The 20,165-nt window shown below is 44.5% G+C and overlaps 1 protein-coding gene and 1 pseudogene across 4 annotated transcripts; one reads left to right on the top strand and one right to left on the bottom strand.

Moving 5' to 3' along the window:
• The first annotated feature begins 1,685 nt into the window (after positions 1 to 1,685).
• Positions 1,686 to 20,089, top strand: pomt1 (protein-O-mannosyltransferase 1). 4 transcript variants are annotated; one of them, XM_085424928.1, is made up of 21 exons: positions 1,690 to 1,841; positions 2,775 to 2,991; positions 4,065 to 4,196; positions 4,307 to 4,413; positions 4,506 to 4,556; positions 4,743 to 4,889; positions 5,047 to 5,155; positions 7,354 to 7,413; positions 7,501 to 7,594; positions 8,172 to 8,327; positions 8,858 to 8,988; positions 9,087 to 9,182; positions 9,258 to 9,350; positions 9,631 to 9,727; positions 15,430 to 15,522; positions 15,614 to 15,734; positions 15,854 to 15,951; positions 16,056 to 16,169; positions 16,250 to 16,376; positions 16,598 to 16,775; positions 19,484 to 20,089. In XM_085424928.1, exons 3-21 carry the CDS (start codon positions 4,084 to 4,086, stop codon positions 19,656 to 19,658), a joined length of 2,160 nt encoding a protein of 719 aa, XP_085281054.1. In that variant the 5' UTR covers positions 1,690 to 1,841; positions 2,775 to 2,991; positions 4,065 to 4,083; the 3' UTR covers positions 19,659 to 20,089. The 4 variants fall into 4 exon arrangements, with proteins under 4 accessions (XP_085281053.1, XP_085281055.1, XP_085281056.1 ...); XM_085424927.1 differs by lacking the exon at positions 2,775 to 2,991 and having other exon boundaries at positions 1,686 to 1,841; XM_085424929.1 differs by lacking the exons at positions 2,775 to 2,991; positions 15,430 to 15,522 and having other exon boundaries at positions 1,686 to 1,841.
• On the bottom strand, positions 13,679 to 14,914 carry LOC146657104 (uncharacterized; annotated as a pseudogene).
• Positions 20,090 to 20,165: the final 76 nt, after the last annotated feature.

Raw genomic sequence — 20,165 nt, 5'->3', positions numbered from 1 at the left:
CAAACCCCACGAGGTTCACCAAAGAGAGTCTCTCCCTCTCACTCAATTCTGACCCCGATCTCTTGTGTTGCAGCATTTGTGGGAAAGCGTGAGCGCAGCTTGGACATTATGTTGTGAATAGTCATTAATACAATTTCCTATTTCATATCCATGCCATGTCTGGCATTTGACAAAAAATTCTGACTGTTTAGTACGATGCAATCTTGTTTAGGATCAGGGCCTCTTTGCGAAAAGTGTTAATGCAGCAGGATTATCAGAGAAAGTCTACTCCTTGTACAGCTCTGTACATGTCTCCATCTGATATGAACGTCTGAAAACGGATTCTTCAGATGTCACATATCTCCATCTAACTTGTCATTTGTTTGTCCATGTGCAACTAAACACATCTCAGTGTCACTTTATAATCCCCAGCCTCCCTTCACTCCCATCCCCCCAATAAAAAAATGTAAAAAAGGAAAAGAAAAACCTACGGAAACACATTTTACTCTCTACATCCCATGTCGTTGTGGACGGCGGTGTTTCCGTTGAGTCTTTGAAGGCATCATGCTGTGGCCACAGTATTGTGTTAGCAAAAAAAGAACAGAGAAGAAAAGAAAACGTGTTTTGTTTCTCTGATGAATCTGAGGCGGGACCTGTTATTCAGTATAAAATGACTTTGGTGATAACATTTTGTTTGTTCTTTGTTTTTGAAAAATGTGAATACGGTACATATATGTGGAACATGAGAATGTTTATGTGATGCTCGAAACTTTAAAAAAGGCCAATTTTCAATTGAATTCCAGTTGTCATAGTAAGGTCTCTATGATTGTGTTAATGAAAATAGTGTTTGGACAGGCCAAAACTAGAGAACTAGTTACTGTTTTTACCCCTTTCACCTCCCCCAAACCCCGCCCCCCACCCTTTCCTGCTATTGCAGGATACTAAACCACTGACCTTCTAAAGAATGCCTGTGTAAATTAAGGTTGTTTTGATTGTTTTGTTTGTTTAAAACTGGGTGAACAGCAGGTGTTTCTCTGTAAACTGTATTACAATAAAACAGTTTGTTTAAAACGACAAGTTTCACAAGTTTTATTTTGACTATCCTGGGGTCTACTAGCTTTGTCAAAATGGATCTTTGGTGATTACGATTTTACAATGCTGCGCAAATCGAGGTCATTTAGATTAGTTACAATCACACTGGGGAAAACAGTAGCTGGAGACCAGAGCATGACCAAAGTTATTTCAGTTATTTGCAATGAACTTGAAATCTCATTGCCTTTGAAAGACAGGACTAGGTCTGCAGCCGCTCACGGTCAGTTGGTGTCTTCAAAGTGACTTTGGTACATCATGATGGCAATAAAGTAAGAAGATGGGGTTGTGATAATATGGTAATTAATTGCGACGAGTCATTAAAAATCGTCTGTCTGTGTCTATAAATGAGATCGCAATTATGTGCCAACCTTCACCCTGGGAGTGACAGTCAGTCCAAGGTGGACTGCGATGAACATTTGAAACTGCTCCCTTTCATGTGGTTTATACATTTTTCGACTGGGCTAATTTTCAGATGAAATTATTAGTATTAATTAATTATTAATATTAAAAGTAGTATTAAATGTAAGACCCGTTCCTAAAACTTTTAGTTTTCTAAACACGCCGTTGTAATGCTCCTTCAGCGGCCAGCCACAGGCCATGTAGTGGAGCTCCGAGCGAACCGATGGTAGTGCAGTATAATCAATCACCGGAAGCTTCGAACGGCCGCTGCTATAAAACTTCGTTTATACGCCTCTTGAGTTCAAAGCATACACCGGGAGAAACGGCAAGAAGCGGACGGCAACAGATGAGCTTAACCTGTTGGGCCACAGGTAACATACACGGTGTGGAGGAAAACGAGGAGTGAGGAAGGCAGCTGCTGCTTTAGCGCCTCTTAGCTAGAGACTAGTATGCTAATGCTAATTGCTCTTATGTGTAGAAGAACGTCTAACGTGGCGTTAAAGCGAAGCTGCACATATTTATTAAAGAATGTGACAAAGAGGCAGCTGAGGGCTGCAACATCCCGACCCGTACTCAGAGACACGTGAACACATCACTGTGAGGTCAGGCTGTTTCGGATCAGAGCAACAGCAGCAGGGGCAGGACGCTGAGGGATACTGTGTGCGATTTTTTTTTTTTTTTAGAGAAGGGGACATCCAGGAAATGTGTTATGAACTGAGGCTTCAGGACGATTGAAGCAACGAAGCTGTGATTGAAGTGCAGATTCTATATAACCTTTAATTGTTTTTAACAAAATTGCAATTGCTGTACTCCTTGAAAGACCTTCGTGCTGGGGGTGTACAGGGGCAAAAACTAGAACACTGCCACACTGACCTCACACTAATGTGTGTGTTAAAGCTACGAACTTGATATAAAATATGGATTTAGCCACTGTGGTGTCACCCATTTGTTGTTCACTTGCCAATTGTGATTTGCTTGCTGCCATGTTTGGGTTTTTGTAGCCATTCACAAAAAAAAAAAAAAAAACGTAATTAGGACAAGAGGGTGGAGTGTTAAGTTATCCACTGACACTAGGTAGTCTAGTAGTTGGACCTGTGACCAGGAATTTAAGCCTGTCCCATGTGCTATAGGGAAAGAGGGAGCATACACCCCGAACATATCACCTGTCAATCACAAGGCTACAATGCATCCAGGAAGTCTCCACATTTTTTAAAGGTAGTCTTGTTCCAAAATGGGGTAAATTCATTTCCCCCCTCAAAATTATACACAACAGTACTCCATAATAGAAACTCTTTTCTATGCAGAACCTCTCAAGCTCCATCGGGTTAGATGGGGAATGTCGGTGCACATCCATTTTCAGATCTCTCCAGAGATGTTCATTCGGGATCAAGTCTGGGCACTGGCTGTGCCACTCAAAGACAAAGTGGTCCCAAAGCCACTCCTTTGTTATCTTGGCTGTGCTTAGAGTCGTCATCCTGTTAGAAGGTCCAGAGGTCAGAGGTCCAGAGCACTCTGGAGCAGGTAATCATCAAGGATGTCTCTGCATATTGATGCATTTCCCCAACCCTGACCCATCTCCCTGTTCCTACTGTTGACAAACATCCCTACAGCATGATGCTGCCACCACTATGCTTCACTGTAGGATGGTATTGGCCAGGTGATGCTTGGCATTTAGGCCAAAGAATTCAATCTTTGTTTCATCAGACCAGAGAACTTTGTTTTCATACTGCAAAAATGATTTCTCTTTTAGAAGGTTCCTCTCTCCACAGGGCAATGTTGGAGCTCTATGAGAGTGACTATCACAGTCTTGGTCACTTCCTTTACTAAGGCCCTTCTACTCTAAATGTTCAGAATGACTGGGCAGCAAGCTCTAGGAAGAGTCCTGGTGGTTCTAAAGTTCTTCGTTTAAGGTTAATGGAGGTCACTGTGCTCGTTGGGACCTTCAATGCTGCAGAGTTTTTTTTTTTACAGATCTGTACCGCGATGCAATCCTGTTTCAGAGATCTACAGACAATTCCTTGGACTTTATGGCTTGGATTGTGCTCTGGCATGTGTCTTTCCAATCAAGTCCAATCATCTGAATTTACCACAGGTTGATCCCAATCCAGTTTTAGTAACTAACAGATGATCCGTGGAAGCAGGATGCAGCTGAGCTCAGTTTTGAGAATCATGGCAAAATAAGTTTGCCTTTCCCGGGCCTGGCTCCAGGGTGTGGTGGGTAGTACTATTGCCTCAGACGTGCTGCTCCACTAGTAGGTTGTGGAGTTTGCTGTGTTGGCAGTTGGCCGTAAGTGTGAGTGAAACTGGTTGTCTGTCTCTCTGTAGTAGCTCTAGATAGCAAGGGCTCCCTCCATAAACTGTACGGATACAGCAGACGCATCTGTTTTAAGTAACGGATTAATAGTCCTGTAATGTCACTTACTAAAACTTCCTGTTCTTACCTCAGACAGGGTGTTGTATCTTCCTCCAGAAAGGGCAGATAGCGCAAGAATGATAGAGAAGTCAATTTCAATGATGTAAAGAGGTGGGGTTTTTTTTGTTTTAGTTATAAATTAATTACTATTAATCAGAGGTTATATGTTCCTATTTTACAGTCACAGCTGTGTGTCAGAGATGCTACAGCTCCCCCTGGTGGTGACAGCCCAGGTAGACCTGCTTCTGGTGCTGGTCTCCTTGCTGGCCTTCTGGACCAGGCTGAGCCATCTTAATTATCCCAATGCTGTGGTGTGAGTGGATCTGTTTCACACACCTGAACATCATGTACACCCACATACAAACTTACGTACCAAGCTTCATTCTGTTATTAACTGATTTTTATACCTTGACCGTTGTGCAGGTTTGATGAGGTGTATTATGGTCAGTTTGTGTCTCTCTACATGAAGAGGGTTTTCTTCATTGATGACAGCGGACCACCTCTCGGTCATATGATCCTGGCCTTTGGAGGTGGGTTATTAAAATACCAACACAGCCCTTTGTGAGTGTACAGCTTTATTTATACTTTGCTCCAACATGTGCTTCTGCTTTTGCTGTTTTAGCGTACCTGGGAGGTTTTGATGGGAACTTTGTGTGGAACAGAATTGGAGCAGGTACAAATCCCCAAAAATGATTTCATCCAGTTAGAGGTTAAACCAGAAAATTTGTTAATCTATATAAACCAGCGTGTGCCTTCTTTTTTTTTTTTTTTTTTTTTTTGAAACCAGTTTCTATATTTCCTCCCGTCTAACTTGGTTTTGGTCTGTTTAAAATTAGTGTGTGTTTGTTTTGTTTTGCAGAGTATCCTAGCACGGTGAATGTGTGGAGTCTGAGGCTTCTGCCGGCCCTTTGTGGAGCTCTCTGTGTTCCTCTGGTCTACTTGTTGACTTTAGAGTTGAAGTTCTCCCACCTGTCTGCTCTGGGAGCTGCAGTGCTGTTGCTGCTGGGTGAGTGCGTCCATGCTGAGTAAGAGTTAATGTCTTCCTGCTGAAAAGCCTTTTAGCTGCTGCTTTTTATAAACCAGTGAAGTGATACTTTCCCGGTGAATATGCAGACGGGTTGCTCTTTTCAGTCAAGTCTGACTTTGGATCTTTGCTGTTCCAGAGAACTCTCTGATTGTCCAATCACGTTTCATGTTACTTGAGTCTGTCCTCATCTTCTTCGTGCTCCTGGCTTTCTTCTCATACCTGCGCTTCCACAATGCACCCAGCAGGTTAGTCTCAGATTTCTCTTCTCATGTGTAGAAAGTGTAGACTGTAAATTAAAGATGGCTGTAGCCACTGTGATATTGCCCACTGGTTTGTTTTGAAGCCCTCAGTTATAGTTTTATGGTGGCCACCTTCTTATTTTTATTAATAAGTGGAGCGCTAAATTATCAGCTAATGCTAGCAAGTTTGGTTAACTCAGGGACTTTAAACCATGTGGAAGCGCCAAAAACTGCAGTTCCTCATGTGGTTCAAAAATCAGACTTCGTTTTTATAGTGTTTGACTTAACTGCATTAAAAATTACATCAACAGCCTTGTAGAAAAAACATTTGTAGGTGATAACTCTCTTCTCTAGTTGTCAAAGGTTGTCATTTCTGGCTTCAAAAATGGCACAAAAGCCAAAATGAAACTTAAAAACAGATTTTCTCAAACCAAAGGATTAATTATACTTTGTGTAGTTTTAGATGCAGTAGAAATGAATGTATCACACACATACACATGTCTGCTAATTAGTGCAAATAAAATACTACAATTTCACTCATCAAAACGGGAATACAAACTTCACAGATAAGCTGTTAGCAGAATAAATCCAACAGTTAGCCATGTTATATTGAATTACTCCTACATTTCTGTAGGACATACACATAAACCAGCTTCTTTAGTCTTGACTAATCCTACTTAAAATTTCCATCCATCCTTCTTCTTCCACTTATCTGCGGCTTAGACTCAGGGGCAGCAGCCTAAGCAGAGAAACCCAGACCTCCCTCTCCCTAGCCACCACCAGCTTGTCTGGGGGAACACAAGGCGTTCCCAGGCCAGCCGAGAGATATAATCTCTCCAGCGTGCCCTGGGTCTGCCTCCTCCCAGTGGGACAATTCTGTTAATGAAATTAACGAAAAGAATTGTTGACAAAGGGCAGCCCAGGCAGAGTCCATCACCCACTGGAAACTAATCTGATTTATTGACGGCTGTGCGGACCGAGCTTCTTGCAAGGGATCAAATGCTCGTAGCAATGGGCCAGACACCCCATACTCCCAGAGTACCCCCCACAGAACCCTCCAAGGGACATGGTCGAATGCCTTCTCCAAGTGCATAAAACACATGTAGACTGGTTGGGCAAACTCCCAACCACCCTCAAGTATCTTTGAGAGGGTAAAAGAGCTGGTCCAGTGTTCCACGACCAGGACAAAAACCGCATTGTTCCTCCTGTATCCGAGGTTCAACTAACGGATGGACTCTCCTTTCCAACACCCTGGCGTAGACTTTCCTAGGGAGGCTGAGGAGTGTGATTTTCCCCTAGAGTTGGAACACACCCTCCGGTCCTCTTTCTTAAAAATGGAAACCACCACCCTGGTCTGCTAATCCGGAGGTACTGCCCCTGATCTCCACGCAACATTGTAGAGGCACTTCAACCAAGACAGCCCTACAACATTAAGAGCCTTCCCAAAATCAGGGCAATGTTATCAGGGGGCTTTTGCCCCCTGGCAGGGTTGCCCAGGGTTGCCCATGGCAAATTGGTCCTGGGTGAGGACCAGACAAAGACCGACTCAAAAGAACCCTATAAGTATACAATCAAGAGAACAGTTTGCACTATCTCTGCCTGGGATAGGGTTACTGGGGCCCCACCCTGGAGCCAGGCCCGGGGGGTGCCTAAGGCCAAACATCTGGTGGCAACGCTTTAGTTCATGGGGCCTGGCTGGGCATAGCTGAAAAAAGGACATGGGCCCATCCTCCTGTAGGCCCACAACCCACAGGAATTGCAGAGGCTCTGGCGGGCTGATCCCTGGCTACCAAGACTAGCAATTGGTGGTTAAAATTTCCATTTTTTAAAATATCTTTTTGAAACTTGTATTTTCACATGTTCAGCTGTTGCTGTTATTAAGGAGAGCTGTGTGGTATAGTGTGTTCACTCTATGGGCCACTCTCAAACATAGACAAGTAGCTGCTGGAGGTTTCTTTATCTTAAAAGGAAGTTCTTAATCCCTACTCTCGCCAAGTGCTAGCTAATAGGGGATCATGTGATTACTCGGGATTCTCTCATTAATACTGTGGGGTTTGTACCTTGCAGTCTAATGTAACTTGAAGCAAATGTTATTTTAAATTAGTGCGACGTTAATACAACTAAACTGAGTTGAACAGTTTGTTTCCGTTTTAAACAGACCCTTTCTCTGCTCTGACGTCATATGGTTACTCTCTCCTCCTCAGCTCCTGGTCCAGATACAGTTGGCTGATTCTCTCTGGTGTCTCCTGCGGTGCGGCTGTAGGGTGAGAAAGTGATTTAAGGCCTGTTGCTCTCTAGCGTGTGCTGTTGTTTAAAATGCAAATGTTAATGTGAAAATGTGATTGGTGTAGGGTGAAGTACATGGGTCTGTTCTCATATCTGCTGCTGCTGGTCGTGGCTTCTCTGCACACCTGGAAGCTTATTGGAGACAAAACTATCAGTCATGTGAGTCTAGACTTCCTGATTGTATCATATCCAGCATTTAGCTGGCAAACGCTACTTTTGCAGCTATGACTGCTGCTACTTTCAAGAATACTCCATGTCATGTGTCTTTTGAAAAATGGTTCCCAGCTCCACAAAATCCATTCTCAGGAACTGTTTTTGTTGTGTTTTATGGACTAATTTGCCAGTTTCATGTCATCTTTAGTATCAAAAAGTCATGGTTTTGTAAAACGGTGTTCCCAATACAGTTAACATAGAGCAGGGTCTTCTCTGTAAATGTAAAGGCTTCAAAAAGGACACTTTTTCCAAACTGGTGCAGTGTTTTCCTTAGGAATTAGATAGTATTTCTAGTGAGGCAGGATGTAAGTACATTACGTGCATAAAAGTATTTGTCTGCAATGTTTTAATAATAGCAGTTTAGCACTATGTAAAAAAAAAAAAAAATAAAAGCATTGCCTGAGTGTTTCATTTATTTATGTATTTTTTTGGGTGTTATAGTGTTTCCATACAGTTTATATTTATGATATGAAAAAATGTGATTCTAAGAACATAATGATCCTGCATGCATGTCTTTGTGCAGATGAATGTGTGTGTGCAAAGTGTACATAGAGTTCTGTGTCTGGTGGTGGTTCCAGTCCTGCTCTATGTGTTCTGGTTCTACGTTCACCTGAGTTTCCTGAACCGCAGCGGACCACATGACCAGCTGATGAGTTCTGCTTTCCAGGCCAGCCTGCAGGTAAATACTGTCAGCTACACTTAGTAATTATAGACCTGTTTCCTGAGAGAAAACAGATTAGAAAGTTTTGAAATGTTTGTTTACCGACAAGTGAATCTAAATCTTTGATCTCACTGTATTTATGATAAATACCCCGCAGTTTTCAGAACCAATCACAGCACAGAAGCAGGTCTTACTAAGGTTATCAGTAACCTGAAGATCAGCATTAATTAACATAAAGTTTCAGTCTTTGTCCTTCCCGATCTCACTGCTGCCTTTGACATTTTAATTCAAATGGTTTGTGATTCAGAGTTTATAAAAACTGTTTAAAGTCCCTTTTAGCAGGAAGAAATCTCCAGCAGAATTAAGCTGAGGGAGAGGCTCATATCTCCTGTGATGGGTTGGGGGTGGGGAAAGGGAAACAAAACGAAAGGAACACTGCAGAAGAGAGCCAGAGATTAATAATAACTAATGATTAAATGCAAAGGGGTGTATAAAGAGTGGAATATCACATTCTGGAGCGGATTGATAGATTGATTTTTGTGTTGTAGGGCGGTCTCTCCAGGATCACTCGGGGTCAGCCTCTAGAAGTGGCTTATGGGAGTCAGGTGACTTTGAGAAGCTCTGTCTCCCAGCCAATCCCCTGCTGGCTCCATTCTCACAAAGTCAACTATCCAATCAGGTGCTTCCAACACAGCAGCTAAGCACCTGCTTCAAAAAGCATCCCAGTTACAGTTCAACTTCATGATTTATTTAATGATGTTTCCTGTTTTTATTCAGGTATGACAATGGGCGGGGCAGCTCTCACCAGCAGCAGGTCACCTGTTATCCCTTCAAAGATGTCAACAACTGGTGGATCATCAAAGATCCGGGCAGGTAGATCACATTTCTCTTCAAGTGCTATACATGGAGACGTGGCCCATGTGTAACTACTGTCTATATCTCTGTCAGGCAGCAGCTGGTGGTCGACACTCCTCCTCGACCTGTCCGTCACGGTGATGTCATCCAGCTGGTTCATGGGATGACGTCACGTTTTCTTAACAGGTAAACAACTCAGGATATGTCCTGATTTTTGAGGGCTCTGTTGTCTCAGTAACTCTGGAGCTCAAAACTTGAAACATTTAGAGGCAATGAGTAAATAGAAAAGTTACTAATCTCAAGTTTCTTTGGAAATAAATGGTTAGGTCAAAAAAGTACTTTGAAGTTCTGTACTGAATAAATAGCCCTCTGTGGGTTGTAGTCGACCCCTCTCCATCAGCTCTGTGTGTCCCTGCCTGTTTACCATCAGCTGGTTTATTTCAGTGTTACAATGGTTGTGTTTCAGTCATGACGTAGCAGCTCCAATGAGCCCTCACACTCAGGAAGTCTCTGGATACATAGACTTCAATGTGTCTATGCCGGCACAGAACCTGTGGAGGGTGGTGAGTACAGTTTGTGCTGCATGTGATTTCTGATCTCTGTCTAAATTAACAGGAGTGCACCCACACATTTAATTAAAAGAGTATGGGATAATGTTGGCTTACTTAATGTAATCCCTGGTTCTTTGATAACACAGTGAGGTGTTTCACTATGGAAATCGCCTCGGTGTGACCAACTACGGAAGCTCCAATGACACCACGTCTGTCGATGACAGACCTGTCGAGCCGTGCTTAGGGCTCTGCCCCCTCATTCTAATACGGCCAACCAGCCCCTCCTAACTTATTCCAAGCAGATTTCTTTCTCCTAAGCACTCTGTCCGTGCCTAAGCAAGGAGGGAAGTGTTGGTGAAACGCCTCACTCTGTCATCAGAGAACCAGGGATTGCGTTAAGTAACCCAACGTTCTTTTTCTAACTTTGCTCGTTGTTTCACTATGGGAGATATGGTCCACTTCCGGATTGGGTCAGCTCCCGAAGCTACGCTCCAGTACTACTCCAGGATCTCTGGTCGAACCTGAGGCACCAGAATCCAGCACTGCCTGAGCCAGGGATGACTGTGCAACATCCCAGCTTGCTGCCGCACAAATATCCTGGACTGATACACCTCTGAACAAAGCCCAGGATGTGGCCACATTCCCTAGTGGAGTGAGCTCGGAGTCCCGGGGGGGGGGGACTGCAAGCCCTTACAGGTGTAAGCCAGAGCTATGGCCTCTACAATCCAATGAGCTAGCCTCTGGCGTGATAAGGGCCTGCCCTTGTGAGGGGAGGCCCAGGAAACAAACAGCTGATCCGACTTCCTGAATCCGGCTGTTCTGCCAACATAAGTCCCCAAGGCCTGCACAGGGCACAAAGTGTTCAGCCTCTGCTCTGTCTCTGAGGAGAATGGAGGAGGGTGAAAAGCCAGGAGCTCTACTGTAGAGCACCTGTATGATGTTTCCAACACTTTAGAGACAAATGCTGTGTTAAGGATGAATAGACAAAGCCTGTAATTCACTAACTCGCTTGGCTGTGGTTAGAGCCAACAGCAGAGCGGTTTTAAGAGAGAGAAACTTCAACTCCACTGCCCCGATAGGCTCAAAGGGGTGGTGGGAGAGTGCGTCTTAAACGACTGACGGATCCCATAAAGGACCAGTGGTCTAGAGACTGGGAGCGTTCGACGCACCCCCCTCATGAAGCGACATACAAAGGGGGTGCTGACCGGCAGGTTTATCACCAAACCCCATGTGACAGGCTGAAATAGCTGCCAAATAGGCCTTTATGATAGAAAAAGCTCTCCTTTTGTCCAGCAAGTCCTGAAGAAAACACAACAGCTCCACCATTGAACACTGAAAAGGGATTATCTGCTTTTCATAGCACCACTATTCAAAAACACGCCATTTACTGCTGTAAATGGAATGAGTGGAGGAGGCTCTAGCATTTTGAATGGTTTCAATAACCTTCGGAGGCATGCCTGCCGCCTTCAAATTCCACCTTTCACGGGCCAGGTCCATAGAGCAACCTGGTCTGGATGGGGATGTTATATCTCCCCACGCGCCTGAGACAGAAGGTCCCTGCGGATGGGGAGTGGCCATGGCTCGTCCACCAGAAGCTGGATGATTCCTGCTATCCAGTGTTTGGATGGCCACTGTGGAGCTATTAAAATCAGTGACAGCCCCTGATCTCTCACTCTGCTCAGTGTTGGGGAGATCAGGCTGAGGGGAGAGAACGCATACAGCAGTGTTTTTGGCCATGGATGGGCCCACGCATCCACGCCCAGTAGTGCATCTGCGTCTGACAGAGAGGGAGAAAAACAAAGGGCATTGTGTGTTTTCTCGTAAGGCGAAGGGATCTACGGCAGTCCAACCGTATCTCTGCCAAATCTGCTCCACCACCTGTAGATGAAGCCTCCATTCTCCGAACAGTGGATTCCCTCTGGACAGGAGGTCCGCCCCCCTGTTCATAATTCCTGGCACGTGAGTTGCTCGAAGGGAGAGGAGCCATGTGCTGCTCTACACAATTATTTCCCTGGCTAACCTGTGTAGCTGCCGGGAACGGGTGCTGCCCTGGTGGTTGATATAAGCACCAGGGCAGCCATAATAATAATAATAATAATAATAATAATAGAATTCTAATAATTATTATTATTAACAATAGGTCCTCCAGTCCACAGTGTGTCCATTTGCCATACCTGTACAAAGACACAGTGGAGTTGTCTGTTTTCACTAAAACATGTTGTCCCCGGAGATACGGCAGAAAATGCCGTAAGGCTAGGAGCACCGCGCGGAGCTGCAGCACATTTACGTGATTCAGCGAAAGTCTCTGTGACCAAACGCCATTCACTGCTCTGCCCATCATAGTTACACCCCAACCTGACAGGGATGCATCTGTGGTCAGTGTCACCCTGGATGATACTGCCCCGAGAGGTACCCCCGCAGCACGACTTTCCCCAGCTGAAAGCAGGAAAGACGGTGAGTGAAGGATGCGATCCTCCGCTCTGAAAGTGCGATGCGATAAGAGATGGAGTCTATTCTGAGCCCCAGATACTTTGTATACTGTACAGGTTCCAAGTGGCTCTTTTCCAGGTTGATTGTGAAACCGAGCTCCGTGAGGTGATTGACTACCACCTCACAGTGGTCTTTGATCGCCTGCCCGGGATGCTCAGGGATGAACTGCACATGCGCGCCACCGCTCCACCGCTTCAGAGCGGGCCCCTGAAGACGCGGTAGTGTGACGTCACCCCTGTCTCCCGGAAGGATTTGGAGCTGTCCCCCTCGGGTAGAGCGTGAGCTCCCCCCGCTGGTGACAAAGACAAATGGCAGTGATTTTCTTTTGTTTTTATTTTGAAACTGGGGGGGACATTCTGCCCTTGGCGAACTGCCTGGCTGCAGGAATTTACGTTTTATTTCTTTTGTTTCCCCCAAAACACAGTGAAGTGCCTGGTGACTCTGGGCAGTGCTTGGTGACACTGCGCCATTTGTCCACAAGTCTGTCCTCCCTGAACTGGAGGAGAAGACTGAGAGGGTGCTCCTGGTGAACTGGAAACTTGCGGAGATTCTGAACCTTGGAGTGATTTGGTTACCCCTTCTAACATCTTCCTTCTCTTTGGGGGAGAAGAGAGGGGTGACACAGAACGTTGCATGTGTGGTAGGCTGACCGCTTCTTTTCCCCCTCTCCGGGGTGTGACGGCTTGTTCTTTGCAGCAGCTGCTGCAAAGGAATGCTTGCCCCAAGGTCTTTGGTTCTCTACTTTTGCCTGGTGGGTGACTGCAGGCCTCCTGCTCCTCTCTGCATTTTGACCCCACTCTGTCTCCCTCTCACAGCTGCTGCTGCAGCAAAACCAGCCCTTGGCACCTGCTGGGGCTGAGAGTTAGGTTTTCTGGGTAAGCAGAGGTTTAATGCTTCTCCCTCCTGCTTTCTGTGGGTGCTTGTCTCTCTCATTCTCTCCAGGGCTGGGCCAAAGAGACCCTTGGTTGGGTCATAGGCTGCATCCATGACCTCAGCCTTCTGAGCATCCCCTAGGCCCGACGGGTTTAGCCACAAGGCTCTTTCACCCGAGACTGCAAGGCCCATAACATAGCCACACCCCTGGACTGCTCCCCTGGAGGAGCGAAGAATGAGATCATTAACCATGTAGATTTCATCCCAGAGGGCTGGGTTTGGGGAACCCGAGTCAAGCTGACGGCCCATGTCTTCCAGAATTTCTGCCTGATATGCTTATAGCAGTGTGACTGCATTAAGCGAGCATACTGACTGTGCAGCATATTTGTACATCCTTTGATAAATAGATGCCGTGAGGCAATCCATATTGTTAGGCAAAGAAATGCTAGAAGAGACTGAGATTGCCCTGCAGTTACGGTGAAGATGATACGCCACTGAAGGCTCCACTGCTGGGGGTTCGGTCAGCCACAGTTCACCCATCCTGTGGATCTCAAGCTTAGAGCAGCCCTTGGTCGGAAGCTTGCTTTTTAAAGAGCTTGACTAATAGCAACTAATTTCTTTCATGCAAGCCGGGACTGCTGGCAAAAGCTGCTTCGATGGTGGCAAGGCTGGTGGGAGCCTCTTTCCGTCATACAGGTGACATTCTGCCCCTTCGGCATCCTGGGCGGCTGGCCATGGGATGCGTAGCTTGGCAGCCCGTTTGCAGACCTTGTACAAATTGCTGTCCACCGGTGTCTGGACTGCTGGGGAGGAAAGGTAGAGTCATCCTCCTCTTCCTCATCCTGTCCTCTAGGTCAAGGAGGTCGGATTTGGCATCGCCCTCTGTGTCCTCGCCACCTGGCTCGCTCACGTTTTGATTGAGGAGGACCTTGAACGATGGGGGCTGGAGCGGGGAATCTTCTTCCATCATGTCAGCCCAGCTTGTGGAGTCTCGCGAATGACTGATATCACTCGTAGCAGTAGCGGTGGACAGGCAGGGGACCTGACTGTTCGTTACTGCTACATTCAGCCTCCTTTCCAGGACTTTCTCTGGCATCAACACACAGTGTGGGCATCCCTGAGGGTCCGCCAGTGAAGCCTGAGCATGCTTGGCACCCATACAGATGATGCACATTGGATGAGGGTCCCTGCCCGAGATGGTGGCACCGCATGATGCGGGGCACGGGCGGGGTGCATCCTCTTTGGCCTTCGTACGTAGCTAGGACTAGCAGCGGGAGTTAAATCCGAGCTAGTCGCCGCTGGAGTCAGCTCATTGTGACATGTTAGCTGCACTCCGCTAGCCAATATTGTTAGCAACTTAATGCTTACTGAACCCTAGGTCGACTAACAAGCTAATGCTAGTAAGACGCTAATGTGGTTCGTGGCCTGCTAACAAGTTAATGCTAGCCGGACACTGAACGAACAGCTCACCGTAACGCGTTAGCCCGAGTTACACAATGTCGGCTACCTCGCTAACTAAGACCAGGAACCGCTGGGACAGCTCACCTGACGTGATTGCTGTTCCACAGTGTAACTCTAAGTACACTTCTTTCGAAGGACTTACTCAGCACGATCCAAACTGGAACTGGAAAAACTTCGGCAACGTACTCCTACACGGGACTCCTGAGAACTGGATACGCTGAGGGAGCTCAAAGTAGTTTCTCACGGGAAGAAAGCGAGAATGAGTTAGGAGGGGCTGGTCGGCCGTGTTAGAATGAGGGGGCGGAGCCCTAAGCACGGCTCGACAGGTCTGTCATAGACAGACGTGGTGTCATTGGAGCATCCGTAGTTGGTCATGCCGAGGCGAGTCTATAGTGAAGCACTGAGCGAAGTTAGAAAAAGAACTTCCAGAAAAAGATTGTTGTCAGTGACTCCCACGGCCATTAATTGAACTGCATTTAGCATTCTTTTGCTCGTATTTGTATGCAGTACATGCACAAGCTCAGACTCTGTGAGCCAGCTAGCATAAGCCAAAACATTACTATAAGTTAGTAAAATATTACAGTTTAGATTAGGTAGCTTGCTGTAACTTAGCTATGTTACATTAATTCTTAATTAGTAACTTTAGCTGGTAAAACAATTTGAAAATGGTGAGATTGGAAGATTGTCAACTAAAGGATGGATTAATTAGCCGAAATTATCTACTCATGAGAGTGTTTTGTAGATAGGATATGCACAAGAGTACAGGGCCATGTTTACATTACACCTACAGGAGCTGCTCAAATATGGAAACCCCTCTTACCTTTATACTAATCAGTGGCTGAAATGCTTTTTACTGAGCCTGCTGTTTGTTGGTGTGTTTGTGTGGTCAGGACATTTCAAACAGGGAGGCAGAGTCAGAGGTGTGGAAGACCATCCTATCTGAAGTCCGACTCATTCATGTCAACACTTCAGCTGTCCTCAAGGTGCAGACAGAATATGTCTCAGCTGAATGCCTGTACAATATGAAGTTATTACAGCCTGTTTGTGTGTGTCTGTGTGTGTTTGCGAATGCAGCTGAGTGGTGTGTCCCTTCCAGACTGGGGTTTCCGTCAGTTGGAGGTTGTAGCAGACAAACTGTTCAAAGCTCACAGCAGCAGTTTGGAATGGACAGTGGAGGAGCACCGCTATGGAACCAGTATGGCCACTAAACTCCTCCTCCTCCTCTTGACCTTCTTCTTTCTTCACTATTATCACTCAGTAGCTTTGCAATGTTACTTTAGTGAGGTCACAACGCACACTGTCAATCTTGTCCAGGTCAGGAGCAGAAGGAACGGGAGGCAGAGCTTCACTCTCCAACTCATATCGACGTTGATAGAAAAATTTCTTTCTGGGCAAAATTTGTTGAACTGCAAGTATGAACCTGAATTCAAAACTCACTGTCCAATCAGATTTATTCCTGTGACACTAGCAAAGAAACAGAAAGGAGTAAAATAAAACAAATCTGATATCTTGGCAGTGGAAGATGCTGACAGTAAAACAGGAAGAGTCGGAGCACAAATACAGTTCCTCCCCATTAGAGTGGATCACCATGGAGACCAACATTGCATACTGGCTGCACTCCTCCACCAATGTAAAAACACGACACACACACGCAGAGTAACACACACGCTTTGTCCTGTTTAGCCCTGTAATCCACTTTTTCTGTTTCAGGCTCAGATCCATCTAATTGGTAACCCGGTGTCATGGGGTGTGGCCAATCTCAGCCTGCTGGCCTATCAGCTGCTGGCAGTTGTCTACTTGTTGAGGAGGAGGCGAGGCTTGAAAGATGTACCTGATGGTACGTAGGGACACACTGAGTTCTGACAGTAAAACAGGAAGAATCAGAGCACAAATACAGTTTCTGCAGACCCATCTGGAAGGCCAGATGGGTCTGCAGAAAGATGGTCCGCACTGACATATTTGCATCAGAGACTAAGTCTAACCTCAGCTGTCTGTTCGGGTTATGGTACCATTTCTAACTAAATGTGTGGTTTTTGGGTTTTTTTGGGTTTTTTTCAGGTGTGTGGGACCAGTTTGTGTGTCTGGGATGTGTGTGCGTTGGCGGCTGGTTGGTGAACTTTGTTCCCTTCCTGCTTATGGACAAAACTCTTTTCCTGTATCACTACCTGCCAGCACTCTGCTACTTGTACCTACTAAGTCCAGCTCTGTTGGAGCATGCACACACTCACCTGCTCAGGTACGCTCATCAGCCTCTTGTGAGCTACTCTTCTTTTTCCTGATTTAAATTAAAATTTTCACCTTAATCGTGTCAGTCACTGGCAACTACCAGTCATTGGGTAAGGTGACCTAATGCAACCCAGAAAATGGATATTAAAATTTTTGTTATTTAGTGGTTGCTTAGAAGTTGCCAGTAGAGTCAGCGAGTGGTTTTTAGGACTTTGTAAATGGGGTTTTAACTAAACTGGGATTAATATTGCCATTTTCTCATTCATTCATTCATTCATTCATTCATCTACAGAACCACTGCCTGTTTTATCTTATGATGACTGACATTTTCTACCACAGCTGCTGAAAGTTAGTGGCTTTGTCTTGAGTAGAAGTTGGTTGTATTTTAGTAGGACGATCCACTTCCACTATTTTAAATTTCCTAACAAGGCTCTAGTGTGAAATATTTGTATGAGATTCTTGTGAAAACCTCAAAATTTTATGTGCAACCATATCCCTTTTTGCCAGCTTTCAAAAAAGGTGGTTTCGATTCTTGTGAAGAAGTCACTATCATAACTCATTCAATGACATCACTCCCTGGCCAATCAGTGGCCTGCAGCTTGCTGACATCACATTTTCATCTTGACTGAAATTGCTTGGAACCCAAGCTAAGTACCTGGTAATGGAAAACCCTAAAAACCAAATCGAGCCAAGCAGATCCAAGTAAGTACTACTGGAATAGAGGATAAGAAGAGCGGGACAGCCATCATTAGCACTGGTATCTGCTGCTTTGTGCAGGGAGAAATAAGATGAGCAGTGGTAGAGCTACAAAATGACTTCCAGCATGCCCCTGGTGTGAATGTCTCTGACTAGACAGAAACAGAGACAGGCCTTTAACCCTTGTATGGTGTTCGGGTCTGTGAGACCCGTGTTCAGTTTTTTTCAAATGAAAAATTAAACAATTAATTATTTTTTCACGTGTAAATGTGTTGTGTCTTTCCACTCACTCCACTTGATTATAACTGATTTATTTATAACATTTTATATAAAAGAAAAACGAGAAGCACATTAATTCATAAATGTGATCTAACAAAGGTAAAGGGAAAAAATTAACCATGTTTGCTGTTCATATGTCTTGTAATTGGGATGAAGTAAACATCTGTTGAGTAATTTAACATAAAATTGTTTGATAGTGTTAATTTGGAAAGCCAAAACTCTAGCGGGTCCACCAGACCCATGAACACTGGCTGAGTAACAAAAATACGAACACCACACAAGGGTTAAGACTGATACTACCATAAATCTGTATGTTTGTAAGTTTTCTCCCCAACAAATACAACAATGTCGACGAAACGTTTTGCACCGTCAAAAAAGCGGGTGCCTTTGGTTTCATTCTATAATACTGGGCTTATTTTTCTACAAAGGTTTGAACTTTGAGAGTATTTAAACAAGAGAGAAAAGTGTGAAAATGTTCATGCCTGTCTGAGAAAAGTGTATAAAGTGTGTAGTGAGGGGTTTTACATCATCATGCATGTGGAGCCATACAAACTGCCTAGTACCATTTTATGTTACTGCAGTGAAATTTCAGCAAAATGACTTATCCAACAGCATTATTTTTTTCACTTTGATTTTCAAGATGTCTTTGAATTTAGCCCTTTGTAGATTGATAATTTTCATATCCATCAATTGATGTGGCATCCAACACAAACCTGGTCTAGTATCAGTATGCAGTGGTCCCTCGCTATAACCTGGTTCACCTTTCGCGGCCTTGCTGTTTCGCAGATTTTTTTGGTGTGATTTTCCATGTTGTTTGTTTGTTTACAGCACATTGTCTTCTGCGTCCTGATTGGCTCTAGACCACTGTCAATCAATCTCGTGCCATGTCTCCTGTCCAGTACAGAATGTGTTCAGCGTGTCAAATTTACATAAATCTTTGATCACTAGCAGTGTGACTCTGAAGTGCTCTATTGTATGTTTGTAAGTTTTCTCCCCAACAAACATAACAATGTCGACGAAACGTTTTACACTGTCAAAGGCATCCACGGGTGCCTTAGGTTTCATTCTATAATGCTGGACTTATTTTTCTACGACGGTTTGAACAAGAGAGAAAAGTGTAAAAATGTTCATGCCTGTCTAAGAAAAGTGTAGTGAGGGGTTTTACAGCTATAATAATTGTAAAAAATAAAGTTGGCTAATTTGCAGATTTCACCGATCGTGGGTAATTCTTGGAACGTAACACCTGCAATAATCGAGGGACCACTGTAATTATCCAGTGTGATTTTTTTTTTTTTTTTTTTTTTTTTTCCCTCCATTGAGAGCTGATTCGTTTTCTGTATTTTTTTTTTTCTTTTTAAGCGGTGTAGTTGAATAGTAACTTTGCACTGTGTTTACGTGGCCTTCGAAACAAACAACAGCTAAAATGTGCACATCCAAGCACCATCATTTAAACAATATCCCAAACTGGATTTGATTTTGGGCTAGCACAGCACTAGGGCATTCAACACACTCTTTGCACTATTTTCTTTACACCGCGTCAGAGGTGTGTTCAGAAATATATGGATGGAACTGCAAACAGTCTGAACTTGTACCTGCTTTATGTTGTGTGAAAGGGCCAGTTAGACATAGAAGCACACTTTGTCAGGCTTTAGATCTCACTGTTGAATTTTCATGAAAATGTGACATGTTTTATGTTTTTATCTAAAAACTTTTGTTCATATTTGTTTCTGTTTGCATCTGCAGCAGCGTGACACATCAGCGTGCATTGTGTGTGGGTGCATTGGCTGTGTTGCTGTCAATCTTCCTGACCTACCGCACCTTCTGTCCCCTAACCTATGGAAGCCCTGAACTGTCAGCCCACCAGCTGCAAGGACTGAAGTGGAGGGACACCTGGGACATCCTGTACCGACGTCGGTAGAAGGATTATGACCCACATGGAGAGGAGTTTATGAGTTGAACAGAAGATGAACATATATTCGGCTTGAGGTCATCAGAGGAGGAGCTTCAGTTCTCAGACCTCTGACGCACCAACCCCTGATGATAAACTAGTGATGACTGACATTGACCGAAGGCTGAGCACAAAATGAAAGATGAACAAAACAATGATGTGCCCTCATTCTTTTTGTGTTTACACTGGAAAAGTGGAATCGGTGGCTATGAACTGGATTTTACTTTTTCTTCAAAGAAACTATATTTTTTAGGACTTAAAAAATAATTTAGAAAAAAAATAGATTAACAATGAGACTAAAGAAAGTGTTGCACAATAGGATTTTTCATGTAAACAAGTTGAAGCTTAGTTTACATCAGAGTAAAGAAAAAAAAAATAAAGAAAATGTGGTAAAATATGAAGTCAAGTTGTGTGTTTATAAACTAGGGGGGGGGGTTTTAATGGAAAAAAAATAAAAGCGTTACTTAAATAATTTTA

This window comes from Rhamphochromis longiceps, linkage group LG12, assembly GCF_057381845.1.
Source record: "Rhamphochromis longiceps isolate RC_006_pf linkage group LG12, R_longiceps_female_GT1.1, whole genome shotgun sequence".
Taxonomy (NCBI): Eukaryota; Metazoa; Chordata; class Actinopteri; order Cichliformes; family Cichlidae; genus Rhamphochromis; species Rhamphochromis longiceps.
This window is presented reverse-complemented; position numbering and strand designations above follow the sequence as displayed.